Source organism: Bison bison, unplaced genomic scaffold (genome assembly GCF_000754665.1).
Source record: "Bison bison bison isolate TAMUID 2011002044 unplaced genomic scaffold, Bison_UMD1.0 scf7180017864327, whole genome shotgun sequence".
Taxonomy (NCBI): domain Eukaryota; kingdom Metazoa; phylum Chordata; class Mammalia; order Artiodactyla; family Bovidae; genus Bison; species Bison bison.
In genome coordinates, this window is record NW_011494899.1 from 861437 (window position 1) to 885324 (window position 23888).

At 44.0% G+C, this 23888-nt stretch overlaps 1 protein-coding gene across 3 annotated transcripts in view; it reads left to right on the forward strand.

Moving 5' to 3' along the window:
• LARGE (like-glycosyltransferase) overlaps positions 1-23888 on the forward strand; it is a 619028-nt gene that overhangs the window by 272498 nt on the left and 322642 nt on the right. For all 3 annotated transcript variants that reach the window (XM_010853352.1, XM_010853354.1, XM_010853353.1), the window contains exon 3: positions 16815-17116. In XM_010853352.1, coding sequence (XP_010851654.1) covers positions 16815-17116 — 302 coding nt within the window. The remainder of the gene's footprint in view (positions 1-16814; positions 17117-23888) is intronic.

A 23888-nucleotide genomic window follows, 5' to 3' on the forward strand; every position in this document is an offset into this window, starting at 1 on the left:
TTGGCTCCTCCTCTTGTATGTTTTTTTCCTCCCCTGGGCCTGCCCTATGTAAATTGGGCTTAGCCAGGAGTGCTGTTTGTTCTTCCTGAGGTCTTCACTCCAGTCCTCGGACCTTCCTTTGACCTTCCTTATTTTCCTGGGCTTTTCCCTTCCTTGTCTTTTAGCCACCGCCATTTTAGACTCCTGTTTTCTAACTACCTAACAGTTGGATCTCCTTGCAGGCCAAGGGACCCTCAAGAGTCTTCTTCAACACCACAGTTCAAAAGCATCAATTCTTCAATGCTCAGCTTTCTTTATGGTCCAACTCTCACATCCATACATGACTACTGGAAAAACCATAGATTTGACTAGGTGGACCTTTGTTGGCAAAGTAATGTCTCTGCTTTTTAATATGCTGCCTAGGTTGTCATAGCATTTCTTCCAAGGAGCAAGTGTCTTTTAATTTCATGGCTACAGTCACCATCTGCAGTGATTTTGGAGCCCCCCAAAAATAAAGTCTGCCACTGTTTCCATTGCTTACCTATCTATTTGTCATAAAGTAATGGGACCAGATGCCATGATCTTAGTTTTCTGAATGTTTTAAGCCAGCTTTTTCACTCTCCTCTTTCAGTTTCATCAAGAGGCTCTTTAGTTCTTCTTCACTTTCTGCCATAAGGGTGGTGTCATCTGCATATCTGAGATCAAGATACCAGGAATTTTCCTCTCTGCTTCCCCTTTTCTTTCTTCTGCATGTGCTTGTCCTCCAGGACATCTGATAGTGTAGTTGGGTTGCTTTGTCAGCCTCATGTGTTCTGGCTGTGTTTGAACAGAGTTCAGAGGGCTGTTAGAAATGGTTTTATGAGGATTTTCTTCATATCTGTCTTTCTGCAGGAAGTTCTTTACTTTCTTGATCGCTACTGAAACTGTTCTGCTACTTGTCTCTCTTATAAGTATACGCCATGCAGGGTGTCCCCACTTGTCACATGGGAATGCAACCTTGATTTCCTGGAAAGAGCTATTTAGAGGCAGAAGGTGAAATGAAAATAGGGGTTTGGTGGGTGGTGGGGGCGGTGGTGTGGTGTCAATTCAACCTCATCCCTTTGTTTGCAGAAAGTCTTGGCAAGTTACTACAGCTCAGCAAGCCCTTGCTTTTTCCTTTTTAAAATGGAAACAATAAAACCCTCTTCAGAGATTCAGGACCTAAATAAGATAATGTCTGAGACTCACTCAGCCAATATGCGTGGTCAGTAAGGGTGCTCAGAATTGTCATCCTCATTCAGAACCCAATCACTGTCATTGACCTATTCTAGTAATTGCTTGTATTCCTTGCCTTGGTCATTGAAGATCTTGATTGCAAGCCTATTACACGCTTGGTTCTATAGACTCTGGAGGTATAATAGTGGCTGAGACAGATCCACAACAGACCCTTCTACCACTGAACTTGTATTCTAGGGGTAGAGACAGGCCAACAAGAAGGAAACAAAGAAATGTCTACATGGGGAGAATGCTGTGATATGTAGAGAAGAAGAGCTAGAGATGGAGTGAGAGAGACTGGGGCTGACAGATGGGCAGGGGTGGGGCTTCAGGAGCTGGTGCACAGATTCTTCTCTAAGGACTGGTAATGAAGCAGGCCCCCTAGTTCAGAGTGTGAAAGCCAACAGCGGGTGCAGAAGCCCCAAGGTGAGACAGTGCTTGGTACATTCGAGAACGCCTAGAAGGCCAGTGAGGTGGCTGCAGAGGGAGTGGAGGAACTTTCTAAGGTCAGATAGATAACTGTGGTCAAGGTTTCGTGGGACCGTGTAACCCATGGTGAAGTGTTTGGCTTTTGTCTCTGGTTTAATGGGAAGCCATATGAGGGGTGGTTTGAACAGGGTGCTAAGAGGGTCTGAGAACCATTTTTAAGTGTCCTCCGGCTGCTAAGTGGGGAGTGGACTGAAGCAGGGTGGCTGGGTAGGAGGCTGTTGCATGAATCCAGGTGGGAAATGGTGGGGCCTGGGACTTGCGTGGTGATGGTGGTCAGATTGTGGATTCAGGATGTACTTTGAAGGCAGAGTCAACATTCCGACACATTGTTCACACAGCGTGTGTGGAAAGTGAGGGAAGAAATTCAGGGATGAGCCCTGGGTTTTTGGCCTGTTGCACTGGGAACAGCAGTAATGCTGTTGACTGAAGTGGGGGGCAGAAGGTTTAGGAAGGTCTCTAATCTGTTTGGCTGTTTCGTTTGGCTGCACCGGGTCTTAGTATGGCACGCGAGACCTTCAGTTGTGGCATGTAGGATCTAATTCCTTGACCAGGGATCCAACCTGGGCCCCCTGCATTGGGAACACAGAGTCTTAACCACTGGACCACCAGGGACGTCCCAGGAAAGGCTCTCTTTGGATGAGGGGCATCACTTCACTCCTCAGTCGTCGTCGTCTTTCCGCAGTTGGGAGCATGTAAGAATGCCTATCACTTACAGACATGCTGCTGGACATTCAGGAAACTAAAGTGGCGCGATGTCATCCCTGCCTTCCCTGGCACAGTATCTGCCTTGAACAGGTGCTGAGGGGATGGGAGTCCCAGTGCCAAGCAGTTTGCACAGACAGCTGCTACAAATATAGTAAGACCCCTCACCTTAGATCCATGGTAGGGGGTTCCAGGAAATCTAGTTACTGGGAGAGGAACAGAGCAGCCAGCCCACTCTGGGCAGATTGGATAAGGCTGCCTCGAAGGGACTTTTGAACCAGGTACTGGAGAGGCAATGGTAATTCACCAGGTGACAAGACCTGCAAATGAAACAGCACAAACAATGCTCATTCCAGTTGCCAGTGGTGCCAGCCAGCATCTTAGCACAGGGCTTCCATGTGTAAGGGCTTTGGAGATAACTGGGTAGTGAAGATCCCTGGTTCTTGGAGGTACACTTCAGGCAGAAAATGGAGTCAGAAAGTGCAGGAGATTTCAAGAGCAGTTCCAGAAAGCCCGATGAATAAGGATTTCCTCTTGATAGATCCTCTCCGATTATCCCATCTTGACGTGGCTTCTGAGGTCAGTCCCATTAGTACAGCCTCAGGTGGGCCTCTGGCCTGCCAGGGGATCTTCTATCTGTGGCCAGGAATTGCAGTCTGGCCCTGGACCACCACCACCCAGGTATCCCTTGGGTCCTCTCTAGGTGCTCCCTGCACCCAAGCCCATGCTTCTTTGAACTTGCCAAGGAAACTCCTAGCTTTGTCCCCTAGTGGAGCTGAGTTGAGAGTCCTTCATTTTCTTTTTGCCTCTGTGATAAGGTTGGAAGCACCTTCTAGAAAAATCTCTATTACCTCTGGAGTAGGACTTGGGAGAAAATAACAATCTGCCAAAAGTACAGATGGAAGCTTTTTCTTAATAGGTATTAGCACGATATTTTACCCAAGCATCTATCTTGCTCTTGGTAATGTCTTATCTTTGCCAAGTGCCCATCCTGATAAAATACTATTTCTGTCAAACTGAACTCCTGATAAAAATCTTCTATCTATCCCTGCCCCCAATCTATGCTGATAAAACCTCATGCTTCATTTCTTATTTCCTCCCAAGGGATAGTTTGGATTTGTCAGAAAAGGGTGAAAAAAGGATGATAAGGGTTTTTCTTCTTCTTTTTAAAAATTTTGTCTCCATATATTAATAGATGCTCATGGCAATTGGAGTATAACTTTAAGTCAAACTGATAAGGAGGGCATTGGAGACTGTGAAGAAAGGAAAAGGAGAGAAGGAAAAGCAGAGCAGTCATTTATAGGCAAAGGGATGCTCAGGCAGGCTTTTGCTTGCTTTCTCTTGTTTTTAATTTACAATTGAGCCGAGGCTGGTAACATTGATTTAGGTGACGTGGCAGTTTACAGGAAGGGGATGCTGTTGAAAGAATCAACCGCATTCACAAAAATACTCGCTTCCTCTGGTCTTTGAAATGTGTAGAAATAGTCTCTTTTATTATTGAAGTATAATTGCTTTACAGTTTCTGCTGTACAATGAAGTGAATCAGCTGTGTGTTTTATATCTATCCCCTCCCTCTTGAGCCTCCCTCTGCCTCCCTTATCCCAACCACCTAGGTCATCAGAGTACCAAGCTGAACTCCCTGTGCTAGACAGCAGGTTCCCACCAGCTGTTTACACATGGTTATGTGTATATGTCAACCCCAACCTCCCAATTCATCCCACCCTACCCTTTCCCCATGTCCACATGTCCACCTTCTGTGTCTTCATCTCTATTCCTGCCCTGGAAATAGGTTCATCTGTAGCATTTTTATAAATTCCACATACATGTATTAATATACAATATTTGTTTTTTTCTTTTTTTCTTTTTTTTCTCTTTCTGACTTCACTCTGCATGACAGATTCTAGGTCCATCCACAACTCTGCAAATGAGCCAGTTTTGTGCCTTTTTATGATTGAGTAATATCCCATTGTGTATATGTACCACATCTTCTTTATCCATTCATCTGTTGATGGACATTTGGGTTGCTTCCTTGTCCTGGCTATTGTAAATAGTGCTGCAGTGAACATCGGGGTACAATGTGTCATTATGAATTCTGTTTTTCTCAGGGTATATACCCAGAAGTAGGATTCCTGGGTCCTATGATAGTTCTAATTTTAGTTATTTAAGGAACTTCTGTTTTGTTCTCCATAGTAGCTATATCAACTTACATTCCCACTAACAGTGCAAGAGGCTTCCCTTTTCTCCACACCGTCTCCAGCATTTATTGTTTATAGATTTTTTGATGATGGCCATTTTGACCAGTGTGGGGATGATACTTCAATTGTAGTAACAGTTTTGATTTGCATTTCTCTAATAATTAGTGATGTTGAGCATCTTCTCATGTGCCTCTTGGTCATCTGTATGTCTTCTTTGGAGAGATGTGGGCATATTCTTTATGGCATTGCTGGTGCTGGTGGTGGGCTCCATATCCATTTCAGACTTTAACCATGCACGTCAAGAGTCCTGCTTGTCTTGGATAATTCTTTCTGCTGGTCTGCTTCCCAACTCCTTTTTTTCGGCATCTCATCAGGTCTAACTATATCATGAACACTGCAGGCCAAGTTGGGTTCTCCTGAGGCAGGGCTTTCTGTATGAGGTTTGCATGAAGAGCAGTGGCTATGTCTCAAAGCCAGTTCAATGTAGAGCAGATGAGGTGTGTCAGAGGGCCCAGAAAACGTGATGCAGATCAAGCCAGTCCTCACTGACACAAGACCTCCTGAAATACCAGAGGTGGGAGATGGGGTTTTTCCCCTCACTTACATGCAGCCCAGAGAAAGAGCCTTTGCTCAGATTGGCATCTGCCTCATTTCAGATGCCGTGGCGGATAAGCACAGTGATCCCTGTCACTGACATAGAGCTTGGAGAATACTGTCTCAACTTCTAGTCATGTTTTGCACTCAGTTTTCCTTTTTCACTCCCAGAACATTCATGAGAATGTGCCAGCCTCCAAACTCAGGAGAATATCCAAGTCCAGCTGTGCTGTTTGTTTGTCCCCTTCTTCCCTAGATGAGTGGAGCACCGTCCTTCAAGTCTGACACGGTCCAGTGAAAGATGCATGCATGCTAGAAGGCGATCGTTCTTTTTAGTCCTTTTTACAAGAGTCCTTGACTCTTTTCCCTAGATCTGAATTCCGCTCTGACACTTCGCTTCTAAAATGAGATAACCTAGGAGCCCTGGGGGTAGGGGGGTTTCGCTGGTGGCTCAGTGGTAAAGAACCCACCGGCTAATGCAAGAAATATGGGTTTGATCCCTGGGTGGGGAAGAAGCCCTGAAGAAGGAAATGACAACCCACTCCAGTATTCTTGCCTGGAAAACCCCATGGACAGAAGAGTCTGGCAGGCTATAGTCCATGGGGTCGCAAAAGAGTCAGACACGACTTAGCAACTAAACAACAACAGCAACAAAGAGCCCTGAGGAAGAGAAGGGAGCAGCATGGATGAGTGAGGGCTTTGCAGATTTGTCTTGAGTCCTGACGCAGATGCTGTCTGCCACTGAAATCTTCTATCCCTCCATAATCCAAACCAGACATTCATGTCAATACTCCTCATTAAAATTATTTTTCAATGTTTTCTGATGAATAAAAATGGCCACCAAGAATGACAATGTGAGGCTTACGCCAAGTATGAGTTCACATTTTTAGAAAAGAATAGTTTTCAGTATCCTTAGTGTGATGGATATAAAATTTAAAACTTTGATGAAGAGTTCATCCCATGTAGCTTCCTTGATGTGAACAAGATTTTAGTTACCAAAAAAAAAAGTAAGCCTCATTAAGAATGGTTTACTATAAAATATGATTCTCTCCAATGTATATGATTTGCTACTCTTGGAACATATTAGTGGGATTTTATAAGGGCTATGAATATTTCATATAAAATAGCACATTTATTGCTAAGGTTAAAAAAAATAGATCAGTGGAAAAATATGAAGTCATTTATCTTGAGTGTTTCCAAGAAGGAAATTACAAGGAAGAATTCTAGAATATTTCTGAGTCTGATTATTTCATCAAAGGCCATGTTGGTTGGTAACTTGGGGTGGCATGTCCATTTCACACTTTGCAAAGGATAAAATCATTGTCCTCATTTTGCTTCTGGTTTTGAAGTCTCTCCTAATTAAGGGAACTTTTTCCAACTATTGCAAGTATATGAACTATGTCTCAAGGGACTATAGAACAGGAAACAGCCATTGAAGATCACCAGTAAAGCTGGGCATCTTTGAGGCTATGCAAGAAACACATGATTGAAGTTAATGAACTAAATGGGGGCAGAGAGTGATCAAAGGTGATGGGAATGTGAATTTATTTTGCTCTCACACACTGGTTGATTCTTGAGATTGGAATAAAGACCACATTTTCTGGGATCCACCGTATTGTTAACCTCCAATAGTTGTTTTCTAAACTACCTAAGTGGTCTAAGAACTCAACTCTGCTCCCCATGTCATTCAATTATATAAAAAATAGAGCTCTAAATACATTATACTTTGTCTTGTTTGGTGACGATTTCAATGCTAACAACAAAGTCTTTCTGTTAATACTTAGATTCTTTGGACATCAAAGAGAAATAAGATTGGCCAGATTTAGAAGTGGAAAGATTCAGTTACACTTCTATAAGAACAGTGGTTCAAAGACCAACTGTCTCCGACTTTCAGAACTTAGGATGTTTGGGGGGGGGTGGGGAATTGAAGCTTTGAAATCATTGATCCTGAAATTTCAAGGGGCAAACCACTGACACTGTTGCTTATTAGGATCCCTTTAAGCACTTCGAGCCAAAACCCAGCTAGGGAGACAGCAAATTGGTGCTAAAAATGTCTTCATTTTCTTGACTTAATGAAGCTGTTTAAGACAAGGTTCTGGAAAACAATTTCATGAAGGAAAAATCTATTACGATGAGATGAATCTAGGCCACTTTTCCTGGCCTCCTGGTTGCAGTTCTTTTCTGCCTTTTTTTTTTCTTTATAGTATATATATATATATATATATATTTTTTTTTTAATTAGAGGATAATTACTTTACAATATTGTGATGGTTTTTGCCATACATCAACATGATTTGGCATTAGTTATATGTATTGTCCCCTCCCTCTTAAACCCCTATCCCGCGTCCATCCCCATTCCACCCCTCTAGGTTGTCAAAGAGCACTGGCTTTGGGTTCCTTGTATCATACAACAAACTCTGGCTGTCTGTTTTACATACAATAATGTATATGTTTCAATGCTGTTCTCTCATATCATCCCACCCTCTCCTTCCCCAATGTGTCCAAAATGTCTGTGTTTCCTTGGCTGCCCTTCAAGTAGAATCATCGGTGCTATCTTTCTAAATTCCATATATATATACATTAATATGATATTTGTCTTGCTCTTTTTGACTTACTTCACAATAACAGGCTCTAGGTTCGTCCAGCTCATTAAAACTGATTCAAATGTGTTCCTTTTTGTAGCTAAGTAATGTTCTATTGTATACATGTACCACAACTTCCTTATCAATTCATCCAGCGATAAACATCTAGGTTGCTTCCATGTCCTAGCTACTGTAAATAGTGCTGCAGTGAACATTGGGGTATATGTGTCTTTGTCAGTTCTGGTTTCTTGGGGTATATGCCTAGTAACGGAATGACTAGGTCATATAGTAGCTTTATTCCTAGTTTTTAAGAAATCTCCATACTGTTCTCCATAGGGACTGTATCAATTTACATTCCACTAACAATCTAAGAGTGTTCCCTTTTCTCCATACCCTTTCTAGCATTTATTGTCTGTATACTTTTTGATGATAGCCATTCTGACTGGTGTGAGGTGATAACTCATTGTAGTTTTTATTTGCGTTTCTCTAATAATGTGCAGTGTTGAGCATCTTTTCATGTGTTTATTAGCCATCTTCTTTGGAGAATGGCTTCTTTGTCTTCTTTGGAGAAATGTCTGTTTAGATCTTCTGCCCACTTTTTGATTGGGTTGTTTGTTTTGCTGGTATTGAGCCACATGAGCTGCTTGTATATTTTGGAGATGGGAAAACTGGCCAACTATGTGTAAAAGAATGGAATTAGAACACCTCCTAACACCATACACAAAAATAAACTCAAAATGGATGAAAGACCTAAATATAAGACCAGAAACTATAAAACTCCTAGAGGAAAACATAGGCAGAACACTCTCTGACATACACCACGGCAAGATCCTCTATGACCCACTTCCTAGAATAATGGCAATAAAAATAAACAAATGGGACCTAATCAAACTTAAAAGCTTTTACACGCGGAGGAAACTATAAGCAAGGTGAAAACTCAGCCCTCAGAATAGGATAAATTATTAGCAAATGAAACAATTGATAAAGAATTAATTAATCTCCAAAATATACAAGCAGATTCTTTTTAGAAGCATGTGGGGTGCTCTTTCCTTACTATTGTGTTTGATCTTTGCCAGATGATCTTCAGGGTCTTTGCTGGAACTCAAGTTTGCTTTGGTTGCTGAACATGACTTCCAGAAAATGACTTTGGAGAATCTGGGTAAAACATACCCTATTTATCCCATGACAAGTAAGCAGCCTTTTCATGTCATCACTCCCATTTTTCTTCTCTGGGTGAGTTGGATTCCATAGGTTCAGAACTTGGGAAAATGGCTCCACCCAGACCTGCGTCTTTCTCTGAAACTATCAACTACCAAGAATTAGTGATACCTGGACTTGGAACATATCAGTAGAATCAACTGTCACGTGGGGCTCCAGTGGTTAAAATTTAACAACAGTTTTATCTGCCTGTACTGCGGGAGACTTGGGTTCTATCCCTGGGTTAGGAAGATCCCCTGGAGAAGGAAACAACTACCCACTCCTGCATTCTGGCCCGGAGAATTCCATGGACTGTATATTCCATGGGGTCACAAAGAGTCAGACACAACAGAGTGACTTTCACTAAAACGTGCAACTTTCAAGGTTGGACTGAGATTTCTAAATTTTTCTAAAATGACTTTGGCCACAATGTTTAATTTATTTTTCAATTTCAAAATGCACTGAAGGAGGGTGTGAAGTTTTTGAGCTTCCCAAGTGGCCCTAGTGGTAAAGAACCCACCTGCCTATGCAGGAAGATGTAGGAGATGCAGATTCCATCCCTGAGTTGGGAAGTACCCCTGGAGGACGCATGGCATCCCACTCCAGTATTCTTGCTTAGAGTATCTCATGGACAGAGGAGCCTGGAGGGCTATGGTCCTTGGGGTTACAAAGAGTCAGACAACTGAAGCGACTTAGCATGCACGCACGTGAAGTTTTTATGTTGATTGAAAGAAGGGCATTGTGTTTTGTAAAGTTACAAAATGCATCCCTAATGAGCAGAACCTTAGGTGGAAGGTGAAGAGTTGGACAGGTCACTGGAATGAAGTGACCTATTGGTCTTAGAGATGGGTGTCTGGGTGAACCAGGGAAGCTGGAAGTTCTGGCTGCTGCAGTCATAGGGCCCTGCTTTGGGAAGAGCTCTCATCCTGGAAGGAAGGGGGATGGATAGCAGCAACAGCCCCAAGCTTGGAGGAGCTAGAACACCGGGTAGCCTTGGGTATAAAGGAAATTAAGTTTCCCTGGGTTACGTGATGGGAGCTTCTAAGAATATAGTAGAGACTCAAACAAAGAATCTGGGCCCTGAGTTAGAGCAGCACCAGAATTAAGTGCAGCAGTGCTGCTAAAGACCTGTTTGTATCTAAGCCAGTTTCTTAAATTTGCTTTAAGGAGCAAACAGTGGTGGCTGGGGCTTGTGGTATCTCAGCCTGAGAACTGGGGGAAATTCCTAAGCCAGCATTTCTCAATCTCAGCTACACAGGAGAACCAGGAGAGTGGTGCTTCTTAAAATTCTGATATCTAGACCTTAATCTCCAGAGATTCTGAGCTAATTAATATGGGAGTTTTTGTTGTTGTTGTTTCTCAAGGGATTGTAATGGTAGCCAAGACTGAGAACCACTTGCCTAAGGGACCAAGAGATGAAGCAGAAGAAACAACAAACTAGATTGTACTTGTTTGGAGAGGGGCAAATAGGAAACATTATGGTTGGGGCAAATAGAGAAGTTGATCTGGAGCCAGTGAACCTGGGTTCAAATTGCTCCGTTTGCAGTTTGTTGCTGGGATGACATTGAACAAGTTAAATCATGAGCCTGTTTCTTCTTCTTTTTCCCATTTGTCTAACACAGTGAGAACACCCACTTCATTTAAAGTGTTATATGAATTAAAATGAAATGACACAGCCTCTAAGCACAGGACATGTGCTCAATAGGAACTGACGAAGTGTTTGATTGATGATGTTGAAGCAGACGGAGTGGCTTCTGTACATTTTTCAAATTGCAAAATGTGACGGAAATAGAGTTCTCATTAAGAACATGATCCTTGGCACCTGTGAGTAAGGCTGGCTGGAACAGAGAGAGATTGGAAGTGGGGAGACAAACCGAGGAGACCAATGTGCTAGAACAATGGCCCAGGCTAGGGCTTGCAGGCCAAATCTGGCCCAGCACTTGTTGTTTTAAATAAAGTTTTGTTGGAACACAGCCGTACTCATTAGGAATTTCTGTGTCTGCTTTTGTGCTGCCATGCCAGTTGAGTCCTTGCATTCGAGACTGCACGGCCTGCAAAGTAAAACATATTTAGTCTCTGGGCTTTTATAGAAAAAGTTTGACCCCTGTTTTAGGATACCATTAAAAGGCTGGGTTTGAGATGGAATGTTTGAAATAGAATGAGAAACAAGTGCTTCAAACATCAGGAAGGGAAAATTGGCAGGCCCTGGCAACAGATTGTACGTAGGGGGATTTTGCTGTATAAAGGTTAGGGATGCGGTGTCTTCATCATGGGTAGGATGATGTAGTTGGGGTGGGGTGGGGTGGGCAGGGACAGCCTTCATGAAATCTGAGAATGAGTGCAGGGACTCTGGTGTCCTTGCCTAGAAAGATCTAGGGGTGTCACCTCTGGAAGGGGCTGGTGTGAGCCCCCAACATGGATGGCCTCAGGGCTGAGGGGCCCTGCCTCCATTAATGAGCACCCAGTTCTATCTATCCATTTTCAATGATGGATATCACGGTGTGAAATGCCAGCACTCCAGAGAGATTTCAGCACACACAAATTGATTCAGATCATCACTTAGGAGGTTCTGGATGCCAAGTCCCTAATCTCTGTCACCGCACTGCACGGAGGTTGATTTCCAATTTACCTTTTTTGTTCTGAATCTTAGATGTTTTGATTCTTAATTCAGAACATTCATCTCAAGTGGATTCAGAGATTCAAATCCAGTGATAAATTCATGTTTTTTAAGAAGTTTGGGAGGGAGGAGGAAGATGTTGTCAAGTGAGATTTCAAATGATGTCTTGTTTGACATTTTAAAAGTGGGCTGCACTGTAGAGCAAAACGTATAGGCATTATGTGATAAAGATGCTCTCTGTGTGCAAATTGAGTGTAGATCAAAAAAGAGAAAGAAAACTGGAAGGAAAGGTAACAGAAAAGCAAAGGTCAGGGGGGCTCAGAAATGAAGGGTCCTCTTCACCATGTCCTTGTGTCCTGCCTCCAGATTTGGTGGGGTGGGTAGAAAGGGGAAACTTGAGTGTCTACTCTGAATAGGCCTGATGCTGGGTAATATGCTTGACACACACACACACACACCACACACACCACACACACACACACACACACCACACACACACAAACACACACACACACACCACACACACACACACACACACCACACACACCACACATCACACACACACACACACACACACACCATTTTACATATGGGAACAAGGAGTCACAGAAGGTAAGTACTTTGCCTGAAGGGGAACCCACTCCAGTACTCTTGCCTGGCAAAATCCCGTGACAGAGGTGCTAGGTGGACTGCAGTCCATGGCGTCACACAGAGTTAAACATGACTGAGTGACTAACACACAATTGTAAACAGGTGGCAGTACCATAATACAGACTCAGCCTTTTCTTATTCCAAATCCTATGCTCTTAGGAATAGATGTGATTTGTTTGCTTTTCTTGGCTATCTCTCCCACTTCCCCCAGCAATTCAGATTATAATGAGGTCACTTTGTAAATACAGTTGATCCTTGAATGACACAGGTTTGAACTGCACTGACCCTCAACGTGCAGATTTTTTTCAACAAATATGTATCTCGCTTGGTTGAATCTGCAGGTGTGGAACCACAGGCACCAGTGGACCTATCTTGGTGACTAGTGTATAGACTACTTGGTTGAATTCAGGTGATGAGTTGCACGTGGGGCGGGCTATGTGCTTGGCATGTGTATTGGGCCGGAATTTTATCCAAGCTGGATTGGAGGGGAAAGCTTCACCACTGCCAGCATGACAAATAATTGCTGTGGGTACAGTAGTTTCCATAGGCCGAAAAGTCCCATGTGATGGGAGAGACCAGGGCCCAGAAAGCATCACAGAGATGTTCAAATCACTTCTAAGAGAGCAGAGCTTGCACTGTCCTAACTCTCTCCTCACCCCACCTCCAGAGGGCTAGGAGCAGCAGGAGCAAAAGGGGCAGGAGCCAGAGAGGAGAGTAGTCCAGGAACAAAAGCCAGAGTCAGGCTGAATAAAACTGGAATGAGCAGTGGCAGGGCAATGGGCCCCACTGTCTTGATTTCTGCCCACGAAGTACTGGATGGGTCGCCCGGGTTAGAGACAGAGGGTCCATCTGTACTTGAGCTCCTGGGAAGTTAGAGCTGAGAAGGGCATTGGAGCACATCTCCGGGACACTCCTCCCTGTCAGAATGAAAAACCAGCTGAGGAAGATGAAGGGTCCTGCTCAAGGTGGTGCACTGTTCAGACAAACACACAAACCAGCAATTCTTTTTTTTTTATTTATTTTTTAATTGAAGGATAATTGCTTTCCAGAATTTTGTTTTCTGTCAAACCTCAACATGAATCAGCCATAGGTATACATATACCCCCTCCCTTTTGAATCTCCCTCCCAGCTCCCTCCCTGCTGTTTACTGAGCCCTTCTTAGGTGCCAGGCACTGGGCACAGTCAAGCATGTTGCTTTAACATCAGCTCCCCCCTCCTTGAGGCCTGGCTTTTATTACTTTATTATTTTTATGTGACTTCATCAATGACAAATTTATGGAGTTTTGTGGTAGAGAAAACACCTGCAAGTCTTTGAGAGCTATGTTTGGTCAAAACCAGCTGGGATTTAAAGCAGGAAATGGACACAGGTTACTGAAAGCATTCTCACTACCCTGGATTTAGAATTGCTTCAGGATTACATAATTGTGTCTTTACAAGCACATAATCAAAGAATTAGAAATAATGCAAAATGCGGAGCTTTGGGGAGAGGAGCTAGAGGAAGTGACCGCGTCCCCATGGGAACCCTGTTTGCCTTTCTCTTTTGCCTCTGGATGAAATTTGACCTGCCTAAGGCTGAAGGGAAGAAGGTGCAGGGATGCCACATATCAAAGTAAGTGAAAGTTTGCTGGCCACTTGCTCCCAAGGACCACTCAGAGAACAGCCTGTATTCAGTAGATGGAGAGCCCTCAGCACCCTAATTTACAGCATCAGCTCATTTTGGCCATAACATCACGTGCACCCCTTGGACAGAGGTTGCGGGAACTAATTGACACCAAATGCCTTCCAATGAGAGGCCAAATGGTTGGTATTTCAGTGTCTTACACTTCCTATCACCTTGCAGGGTGAGGGTTTCCACTCTCAGAGAATGGAAAACCAAAGTTGAGAGTATTTAATCCCTCTAAAGAACAAATTTATTAGAGTTTCCATTTGTTACATTTTTTTTTTCCGGAGCTTCTGGGATCCTGGTGGGCTTTCAGAGCCTCCTGGGTTCCTCCCCAAATATGCTAAGGTCCTTTCAGAAGAAAGAAGACCCCTGAGACACCAGAACAACTATACCTCCAATTCAGGGCCTAAATGCAGGAGCTCGGCCACGTGCAGTCACAGAGACCTTGTTTCCTGTCACCACGAGGGGAACACGGCTTAAACTTTTAGAGGCTCAGTTCCCTCATCTGTAATGGGAACGCCAATGGCCACCTGCTTGTGCTGTGATAACCCAAGACATTACCAGTGTCAACTACCCAGCCCCACACAGAGCCATAGCAGGTATAAAGCCTAACTGTCCTGCCCACTGATGGAGCTAGGTGGTCATCTTCCTCACCCCTGCTGGAAGGGTCGATGTTGGCTGAGAAAACACAATTGCTGTTGCTACCTTTTCTTCTTCGTTTTCAGTGAAACTAATTTGGTTTTACCAAGCAAGGAGACAGGTTTCAAAAGCCTGGGTTGAGCTTGTAATCAGAGAGCTTGGTAACAATGCAGTCCTAATCAACCTGTGATTTCATGTCCCCACACACTCTGCCTCGGCTTTTGATCTGCGGTCCCGAGCAGTGGAATTCAGCAAGTCATATTTGCTGTGTGGATAGCAGAGGACCCAGAGCTCAGGTGTTTTACCCTGAGGTGATTAAGAGGGAAAAAAGGAGTTGTGTTTGTGCAAACCCACAGACACATCAAAAGGCCCTGGGCAGAGGCCATCACGGCAAGGCAACACAGGTGAAACTCATAGGGTGTAATTCATCACAGTCTTTGATCCTCAAGTTTTGTGAGTCACACAGTCTCCCTGGGACAGTCTGCAAGCTCAGTGGGGTCTGGGCAGGAAGGAGAAAAACTCCAAGTGGGAGGAAAAAAAAGAGCATTTTTTTTTTTTTTTTTTTTTAGCAGGCGGCTGAGAGAGGATAATTTTCTAGAGACGTGATTTTTGCTTGGTTGTCTCTGAGGCAGCTGTGTTGTAGCTGGATCCCGGGATTTCTGCAGCATGGGACAGTTTGGGGTGTGTCTTGTGTCCCTGTGGCTCCTCAACAGTAAGATTGCATTGAGCACCTACTGTATACAAGGAGTTATGCTAAGTATCCTTAGAGAAGGGGCTTTTGTATTCATTTTTAAATCCATGGCTCTTTATGTGGCCTTTTATGAAATTGCATTTAAGTGGAGATTGCACAGGCTCTGAGACAAGAGTAACCTGGTATAAATTCTGATCCCCCTGTGTTCCGTTTCTGTGACTTTGAGAGATGTAGCTGCCCTCTCTGTGTATGGTTTCTGACAGTGTATAGACTGTTTCTGGCATTCAGTTACATGATTATGCTCCTACTTCCTTCTTCATTTTTGCACTTAACTATTTTACTCTTGGCATGGACAGATGCATCCACCATGCCAGCATTTATCAGATATAATGTTACCACAAAGATAAGTAAGACCCAGTTTTTATCCTTATTAAGCTCTCAATCTTCAAAGGAAACATTTAGTAAAATAATTTACCAAATCCAGTATGATAGATACATATTTGTCTTAGTGCTGTGTTGAAATATGCTGATAGATATTTTATCTGAAAATTGAAGAAGGCTTCCCTTGAGAGGTGATGCTTCTGAAACTGGGTTTTGAAGGATGAATAGGAGTTTACATAGGAAGAACTAAATAAACTTAGTAGTTAATATTTCTCCTTTTTATTTCTTCTCTTCCTTTTGCTCTTCTCCACTCCCTCCTACCCACCCCCATTCTTCTCCTTCCCTCCCACCGCCGCCTCCTTCATATTCATATTTTATTGCTAACAAGAATATCTACCTGGAAATGTGCCCAGTAGGGAAAAGAAGACAGTGGATTTAATTAGGAAAATTACAATTGTCTTCTCTAAACAGCCTGTTAGTTTTTCTTTTTTTAACTGAAGTATAGTTGATTTACAGTATTGTGTTTCTGCTGTACAACAAAGTGAATCAATTATACATATATACATATTCTTTTTCATATTCTTTTCCATTATGGTTTATTACAGGATTTTGTATATAGCTCCCCATGCCATACAGTAAGACCTTGTTTATTTTATATATTGTAGTTTGAATGTTCCAATCCCAAACTCCTAATTTACTCTCCATATCCCTTTTCATAACCAAAGTTTGTTTTCTAAGCCTCTTGAATCTCTTTGTGTTTCATAAATAAGTTCGTTTGTATCATATTTTAGATTCCACATATAGTAGATACCATATGATATTTGCTTTTGACTTAGTATGATAATATCCAGATCCGTCCATGTTGCTGCAAATGGCATTCTCTCTTTCTTTCCATGGCTGAGTAATGTTCCCAAGGGTATATACCACAGCGTTATCCTGTCAATGGACTCTGATCTTGGCGATTGTAAATAGTTAAGCAGCATGTTAGTTTTTTACCCTCATGGCAAGTCATTCTGTTTTCAACTCTGTTCCCAGTTCACTCTGGATGCATATATGTGTAACTCACTTTCCACCTGCTTTCCCTTCTCAGTGGGACTGTGCAAGGAATCTGGATGTCCCGGGCACGTGGAGGGTCTCACGTTGTTTTCCTCGACCTTAACTGTTCCCATCTTGCCCACAGATGGGAAGCCGGTGTCTCTGTCCCCGCTGGAGGCCCAGCCGCACAGCCCCCGGTACACTGCGTCCAGCCAGCGGGAGCGCGAGAGCCTGGAGGTGCGCGTGCGCGAGGTGGAGGAGGAGAACCGTGCCCTACGCCGGCAGCTCAGCTTGGCCCAGGGCCGCAGCCCATCCCACCGGCGTGGCAACCACTCTAAGACCTACTCCATGGAGGAGGGCACCGGCGACAGTGAGAATCTTCGCGCCGGCATCGTGGCAGGCAACAGCTCCGAGTGCGGGCAGCAGCCAGTTGTGGAGAAGTGCGAGGTAAAGAGCCCTGGGAACCTTCCAAGGACCCAGCCCCGCATTGCCCATCCTGGCCCCAGGCCAATGCCTCCTGGAAGCATGGCCAGGGGCCTGGAAAGAGCTGGCATCCTTGACCCAGGCCTGGGCGTGAATCTGGCCTGGTTACTCACTTTGCCTGGCAGATTGTTTAAGCCTCAGCCTCAGTTTTCCTTATCTGAAAAATGGGGATAAGAAAGCCTGCACCACAGAGGTATTAAGAGCAGCCAGTTGATGGAAACTGCTACTTGTTTCTTTGCGGCTCATTTTGGCATGCTGAGAATTTCTAGCTGTCATCCTGGGGGCCCTGTTTCTTAGCCTCCAGTGACAGTGCTATCCCTGGCCTGTGGCTCAGCTGGGCACTTCCCCTGGACCTCATTCTCACTTTACACCCAGCTTCTGTAATTCAGAACCAGAGACTTGCTCATCTAAAGCAGTTTTTTGAACTTCGATAGCTTTCCTTCGTTTTCCCCCTTTTAGGGTATGCTGGCTTTCTTAGCAACTCTTTGGTCATTTGAAAAACTTACCCACTGCCTCTCCTTGCTGCCCCTCAGCCCTCTCCTTCATACATCTATGCTCTTCTGTGCTCTGAATGTGCATGAGGACAGACACACACACTCATTTTATACTTCTTCTAGTCCTAGTGGAGGGAAATTAGAGCATCTCTGTTAAGTGTTAGTCACCCAGTCGTGGCTGACTCTTTGAGACCCCATGGACTGTAGCCCTCCAGGCTTTTCTGTCCGTGGGATTCTCTAGCCAAGAATAGTGGAGTGGGCTGCCATGCCCTTCTCCAGGGGATCTTCCCGACCCAGGGATCGAACCCGAGTCTCCTGCATTGCAGGCAGATTCTTTACCGTCTGAGCCACCAGAGAAGCCCCTCCTTGTTAAAAGCAAGACCTTTTGAGATAAAGAAGCCTGAGTTCACTGCCCAACCCTGTTGGCTTTAGCTGTGAGTGCTTGAACAAATTACCTAACCTCTCTGAACTTCAGATGTGCCTCCTCAATAAACTTTAGAAAATAACACCTGCTTCATGCAGTATTGTGAAAAGGAGGTGGGATGGCCAGAGAAAGCCACAAATACTGTCTGGTACAGACTGTGTTTTCAATTGTGGGTCATTTTTGTTATTTTTAGTTAGATACAGACATATATTACTTGGTGTTTGTTTACTCTGTTTCCTGACCACATTCTCATAATGTTTAAACTTCGAACTCCCTGAAGAGAGAAGAATTTGCGAACTATAAGATGCTATTCACGTTAAGGTTTTTAGTGATATCAGTGAGACACTGTAGTATGTCATAAGCAGATACAGGGCTTAGTTATGAAGTGATGTAGACTCAGGTCTGTGCAAGGTCAGGGAGGGGATTGTAGACTGTAGTGGTCAGGGAGAGCCCCTGAGGACTGGAACATTTCTTGTGGACTCTCCACACTGGTTGAAGTGTGGGCTGGTGGAGAGGTGGAGAAAGGTAGATGGGGGATGTCCTATGAGGACTGTGTGTGTGGGTAGGGAAAACGTGAAGCAAGACTCTGTCAAGCAAGAAAGGATTTAGGGCATGGTGAGATGGTTGGTCAGGTGAGCCCAGAGAACCCAGGCAGGGAAATGGCTGCGGTTTCGTCATCATTCATCCAACGAGTATTTATTGAGTCTCTGTTGTGGATCTCACACTGTTTTCTGTGCTAGGAAATAGCAGTGATGGGAAAAGAGACAAAATTCCCTTTCTTCTGGTTCTTACCTTCTGAGGTGGGAAGTCAGGAAGAGATGATGGACGAAAAGAGAAATTCTGTTTGTTCCCAAACTCAGGTTTGTCTGCTCACCATTCAAAAGTCAATAATTTGAGAGGCAAGTATTAATAGAAAGGAAAGATGTTTTAATCCTAAATCTGGCAGTCTGGGGAGAAGATGGACTTGGGATCCGAAACCAACTCTGAAGATTGTGCTCTGCCATGATCATTTTTTTCCTTCATAAATTTCATTTTTGTTTCACTTTGTAAAGAAAATTTGTTTATTTATGTATGTATTTTCAGCTGTGCTGGGTCTTCACTGCTGTGTGCAGGTTTTCTCTAGTTGTGGCCAGAGGGACTACTTCTCCAGTTTATATGGGCTTCTCGTGGTGGTGGCTTCTCTTGTGGAGCATGGGCTCTAAGTGAGCGGGCTCAGGAGCAGTGGCACACGGGCTCAGTTGCCCCACAGCATGTGGAATCTTCCTGGACCAGAGATAGAGCCCGTGTCCCCTGTATTGCCAAGTGGATTCGTCACTACTCGACCACCAGGGAAGTCCTACAGGTTTGAAAGGGGAAAGGGGAGAAGGGGAGAATCTCATTGAGTCATCGAGGCAGGAAGTTGGGTTCTGCATCCTTCTCCATCGTGTGACTGACTCCTCCAAGCGTTATCTTGCCTGCATGGTCCACCTGCCAGGTTGCTTGGGGGCGCTGTTGGGGAGTAGAGAGCCAGCTAGTCATTTGTTAACTGCATAATTCTTCATTCTTCCTTCTATCTAGGAAAAGAATCAGTGGGTTAGCCAAGGCATGGTATGCATTCAGGAGAGCATAAGACAGGAATTATGTTAAATTGCCTGGTGATCTGCTTCCTATAAGTAGGTACTGACTATATGCCAGGCCCAGTCTCATTTAATTGTCTACAACCATTGCTAGTGGCCTCTGTTATGGAAGATCTCTGTTTTACATCTTTGAAAATGAGCACTTAGCAACTTTAACAGTTAAATGTTCATGATCTAGGCTGGTCTGGGCTGGGCCCTAACTTGGGAATGGTCTTTCCCTGCCTGAGGGAAGGCTGGTTTGATTTCTTTCGGCTTCTCTACTCTCTGGTTATGATCATGACATCAGTTTAGAATGTGGGCTGGCCCGGGGGAGGAAATGCTTTTCCTCGAGTGTGTTTACATTATTATGACTCAGACTGACTTAAACCACTGGGTAAGATTAAGGAGGTGAAAAATAGAAAAGGAAAAGGAAAAAAAAATGGGAGGGTGCAAATGTAACAGAGGGCGAAAACTGAGGATTCCTCTTCTTGCTGTTGCCTGTGTGGCCAGTGGCTTCCTTCTCCTGCTCAGCTTTCTGAGATACACACATCCTATTTCTAAAGAGGGCTTCTGCCCCAAGTGTCCCACAAAATAGTGTGGGCAAAAGACCACTGGCTTTTTATTCCTGCCCTGTATCATTTTTCTAGATTCTACATACATGTGTTGATATATAATAATTGTTTTTCTCTTTCTGACTTCACTCTGTGTGACAGACTCTAGGTCCATCCACATCTCTACAGATGACCCAATTTCACTCCTTTATATGGCTGAATAATATTTCAGTAATGTATATATGTACCACATCTTCTTCATCCATTCGTCTGTCAGTGGACATTCAGGTTGCTTTCATATCCTGACTGTTATAAACTGCTGTGATGAACATTGGGGTGCACAAGTTTTTGATGGATGGGAGGGAGATCCAAGAGGGAGGGGGTATATGTATACATGTAACTGGTTTACTTTGTCATACAGCAGAAACCAACACAACATTGTAAAACAGTTATACCCCCATTTTTTTTAAAAAAAGGCTTTCAACGTGGGAGACAGGAGCCCAAATCTGGCTCCCTTCCTACGTTGATGGTGGTGAGGCTCTGAGCGCTTTACATCACTCTTCTGAGTGTTGGTTTCTTTATTTGTGTGTTATGGATTAAAATCAAGTTCTTGCCTCGAACTGTTTCAGTGGTAACAATGTAACAATACTAGAACTTTAGGCAAACCGTAGCGTTATTATTGTGTTAGTAGTTGATTTCACTGTGATTTATCAAACAGTTCTAAGTAACAGCTGCTTTGCACCTTCTTTCTGTTTATATGTAAGAAGTCTGGAGGCTGTCGGTGTAGGGACATACCTGGAATGCAGGCTTCCTGTATCTTGTCACCCAGCTGGCTTGACTGGCATTCTCAAGGTCATTGCATGGTCTTTAATGACTCAGAGCTTCAGCTCTGTCAGTCACATTCCAACTAGCAGGAAGGGTGAGTGTATCAGCTTGCTTTAAGAACACGTCTTAGAAACTTCACAGTCAGTCCCTTTTAGATCACATTGGCAGAACTTCATTTAGCTGGTACCTTTAGCTGCCACCTGGCTGCAAGGGAGCCTAGAAAACAGATTTTTCTTCAAGGAAGCCACATTCTCTGTTAAAATTTAGGAGTTTGGCTACTAGAAAGTGAAAGTGTTAGTCATTCAGTTATGTCCAACTCTGTGTGATCCCATGGACTGTAGTCTGCAGGCTCCTCTGTCCATGGAATTCTCCAGACAAGAATACTGGAGTGGGTAGCCATTTCCTTCCCCACGGGATCTTCCAGACCCAGGTAACAAATCCAGGTTGCCTGCATTGCAGGCAGATTCTTTACTGTCTGAGCCATTGGGGAAGCCCTTGGCTACTAGAGAACCGATGTTATGGTTACAGTGAACATTCTCTGTCAAATGAGTAGTTACCGGATTGGGTTGTACATTAGAATTACATAACCAAACATCCATATTCATGGAACCCATCCATCCTACTGATTGAGAATCCCTGAGAATAGGGCCCAAAATTTAGGTATTAAAATTTTGTATCCAAATGATTCTGAGATAGTAGAAACTGTTTGGAAACTACTGCTTTAAAGAACAACTAAAATAAATTGTGGGGTTCACTTTATCTCTATGCTCTTTGAAAGATAAAGATCTTGGGCTTGTTGCTACCATAACTTATTTTTTCTTTTGCACCTGAGAATTAAGGTTTTGTACATTTATTTATTGAGTACACCCCATGGCATGTGGGACCTTAGCTCCTCGACCTGAACCCATCCCTGCTCAGAGTCTTAACCATTGGAGTGCTAGAGAAGTCCTTGTTCATTTATTATACTCTGTGTGTGTCTTGATAATGTTACTTCTTTTTATTTTATTTTATTTATTTATTTTTTTTTTGGTGGAATTCATCTGTGAACCCTGGATTCTGTTCAGAGGTTCCATAGATGAATTAGCAAGTTCTGGCCCGCTGGCATCTTATTTCAATGTTGTCTCCTCCAGGGGCACACGTGCCCTGCAATGCTGGCTTCAGACCTATTAGCAATATGCTTCCTCTGTTTCCATCACTTGCCATCTTTAAAGATTTTAGGGAAAATTCCATAGAGGCAAACAAGAAATGTCAGTCAGCAGAGTCAAAATAGATTCCTCCTCCTTCGGCAGCGCTTATGGTTATGAGTGCTCAAGCTGGTCCTGACACCCTGTCAGCATGCAGGGCCTCATAACTAGGGACGTTGTCATCATCTCTGGTGGCACTGGAACTTCTCTGGGCTATGACAAGTATTTCTGAAAACGCTTCTGTAATGACACCTGGGCTGTCAGCTGAGATTGCTGGTGATAGAAATTGGAGCCTTGTGCCCTCTTATCATTCCCTAATGATGTCCCCTTCAAGTCACTGCTGCCCATTTTCTTCCTGCATATTTCTGTTGTCAGGGCAATTCTCCTTCCATGAGGGACTGGTTTCTCTGTGCTTCTGGACTTGGAACAGAATGATCCTCTTTGATCTCCAGTTCTGCCTCTGTTTGTACAGATATGTGCATTTTTCTTGCATTTCTGGTTCTGGTCCAGCCTGGGAGTCAGCCATGGTTCAGCACAAAAACTGTAAACTGGAGTCAGAATGTCTAACCAGAAATCTTTACTTTGCCACTCACTAGCCATGTGACCTGGAGAAGGCAATGGCACCCCACTCCAGTACTCTTGCCTGGAAAATCCCATGGATGGAGGAGCCTGGTGGGCTACAGTCCATGGGGTTGCTAAGAGTCGGACACGACTGAGCAACTTCACTTTCACTTTTCACTTTCATGCATTGGAGAAGGAAATGGCAACCCACTCCAGTGTTCTTGCCTGGAAAATCCCAGGGACGGAGGAGCCTGGTGGGCTGCCGTCTATGGGATCACACAGAATCAGACATGACTGAAGCGACTTAGCAGCAGCAGCAGCAGCCATGTGACCCGGCGCAGTTCAGTTACTCTCTTGGAGTCTATTTTATTAATACAAGATGAGAATAATAATGTGTTCTTCCCTGTGCAGATGAAATGAGATAGCAGGTCGGAAAGTAACCCTGGATAGGTGTCACATATGCTTATTATGAATCTTCCAGTTGCCAATTGCTGCCTAAGAGATCACCTAAAACATAATGGCTTAAAACAACACCAATCATTTTGTTAGCCCTCATGGTGTCTGTGGGTGAGGGATTTGAGAAGGGCTTAGCTGAGTGATCCTGGCTGGTAGAAGGGCTCGTGCAGTTAGTTAGTCGCTGGAGCTGGAACAGCGAGGGTTGGAGCTGTGGGCATTGGCCTGGTATCTGTCTTCACTGTTATAGATTTGGGGCCTTCCTTGTGGTCTCTCTCTGTGGCTGGTTTGAGCTTCCTCACAACATGGCAGCTCCAGGATGGCCAGCTACTTCCATGGCAGCTGATGGCTTTAAGTACAAGTATTCCAGTGAGCAAGGCAGAACAGAAACACTTTAATGACCTGATCTCAAAAGTCACATGGTGTCACTTTTGTCCATAGTATAGTCTGTTGGTTGAAACAGTTACAAAATCCCACCCACTTTGAAGGGAGAAGGGCATACACCCTATCTCTGAATGGAGGGAATGTCAAAGAGCTGAAACAGCAACAATTGATATTATTATTACGGAAAGTCAGGTGAATGGTAATGGCTGATGTCACACCACCCCTTGAGGAAGTATCCCTTTCCTTCTATCCCATGCTTTGAACG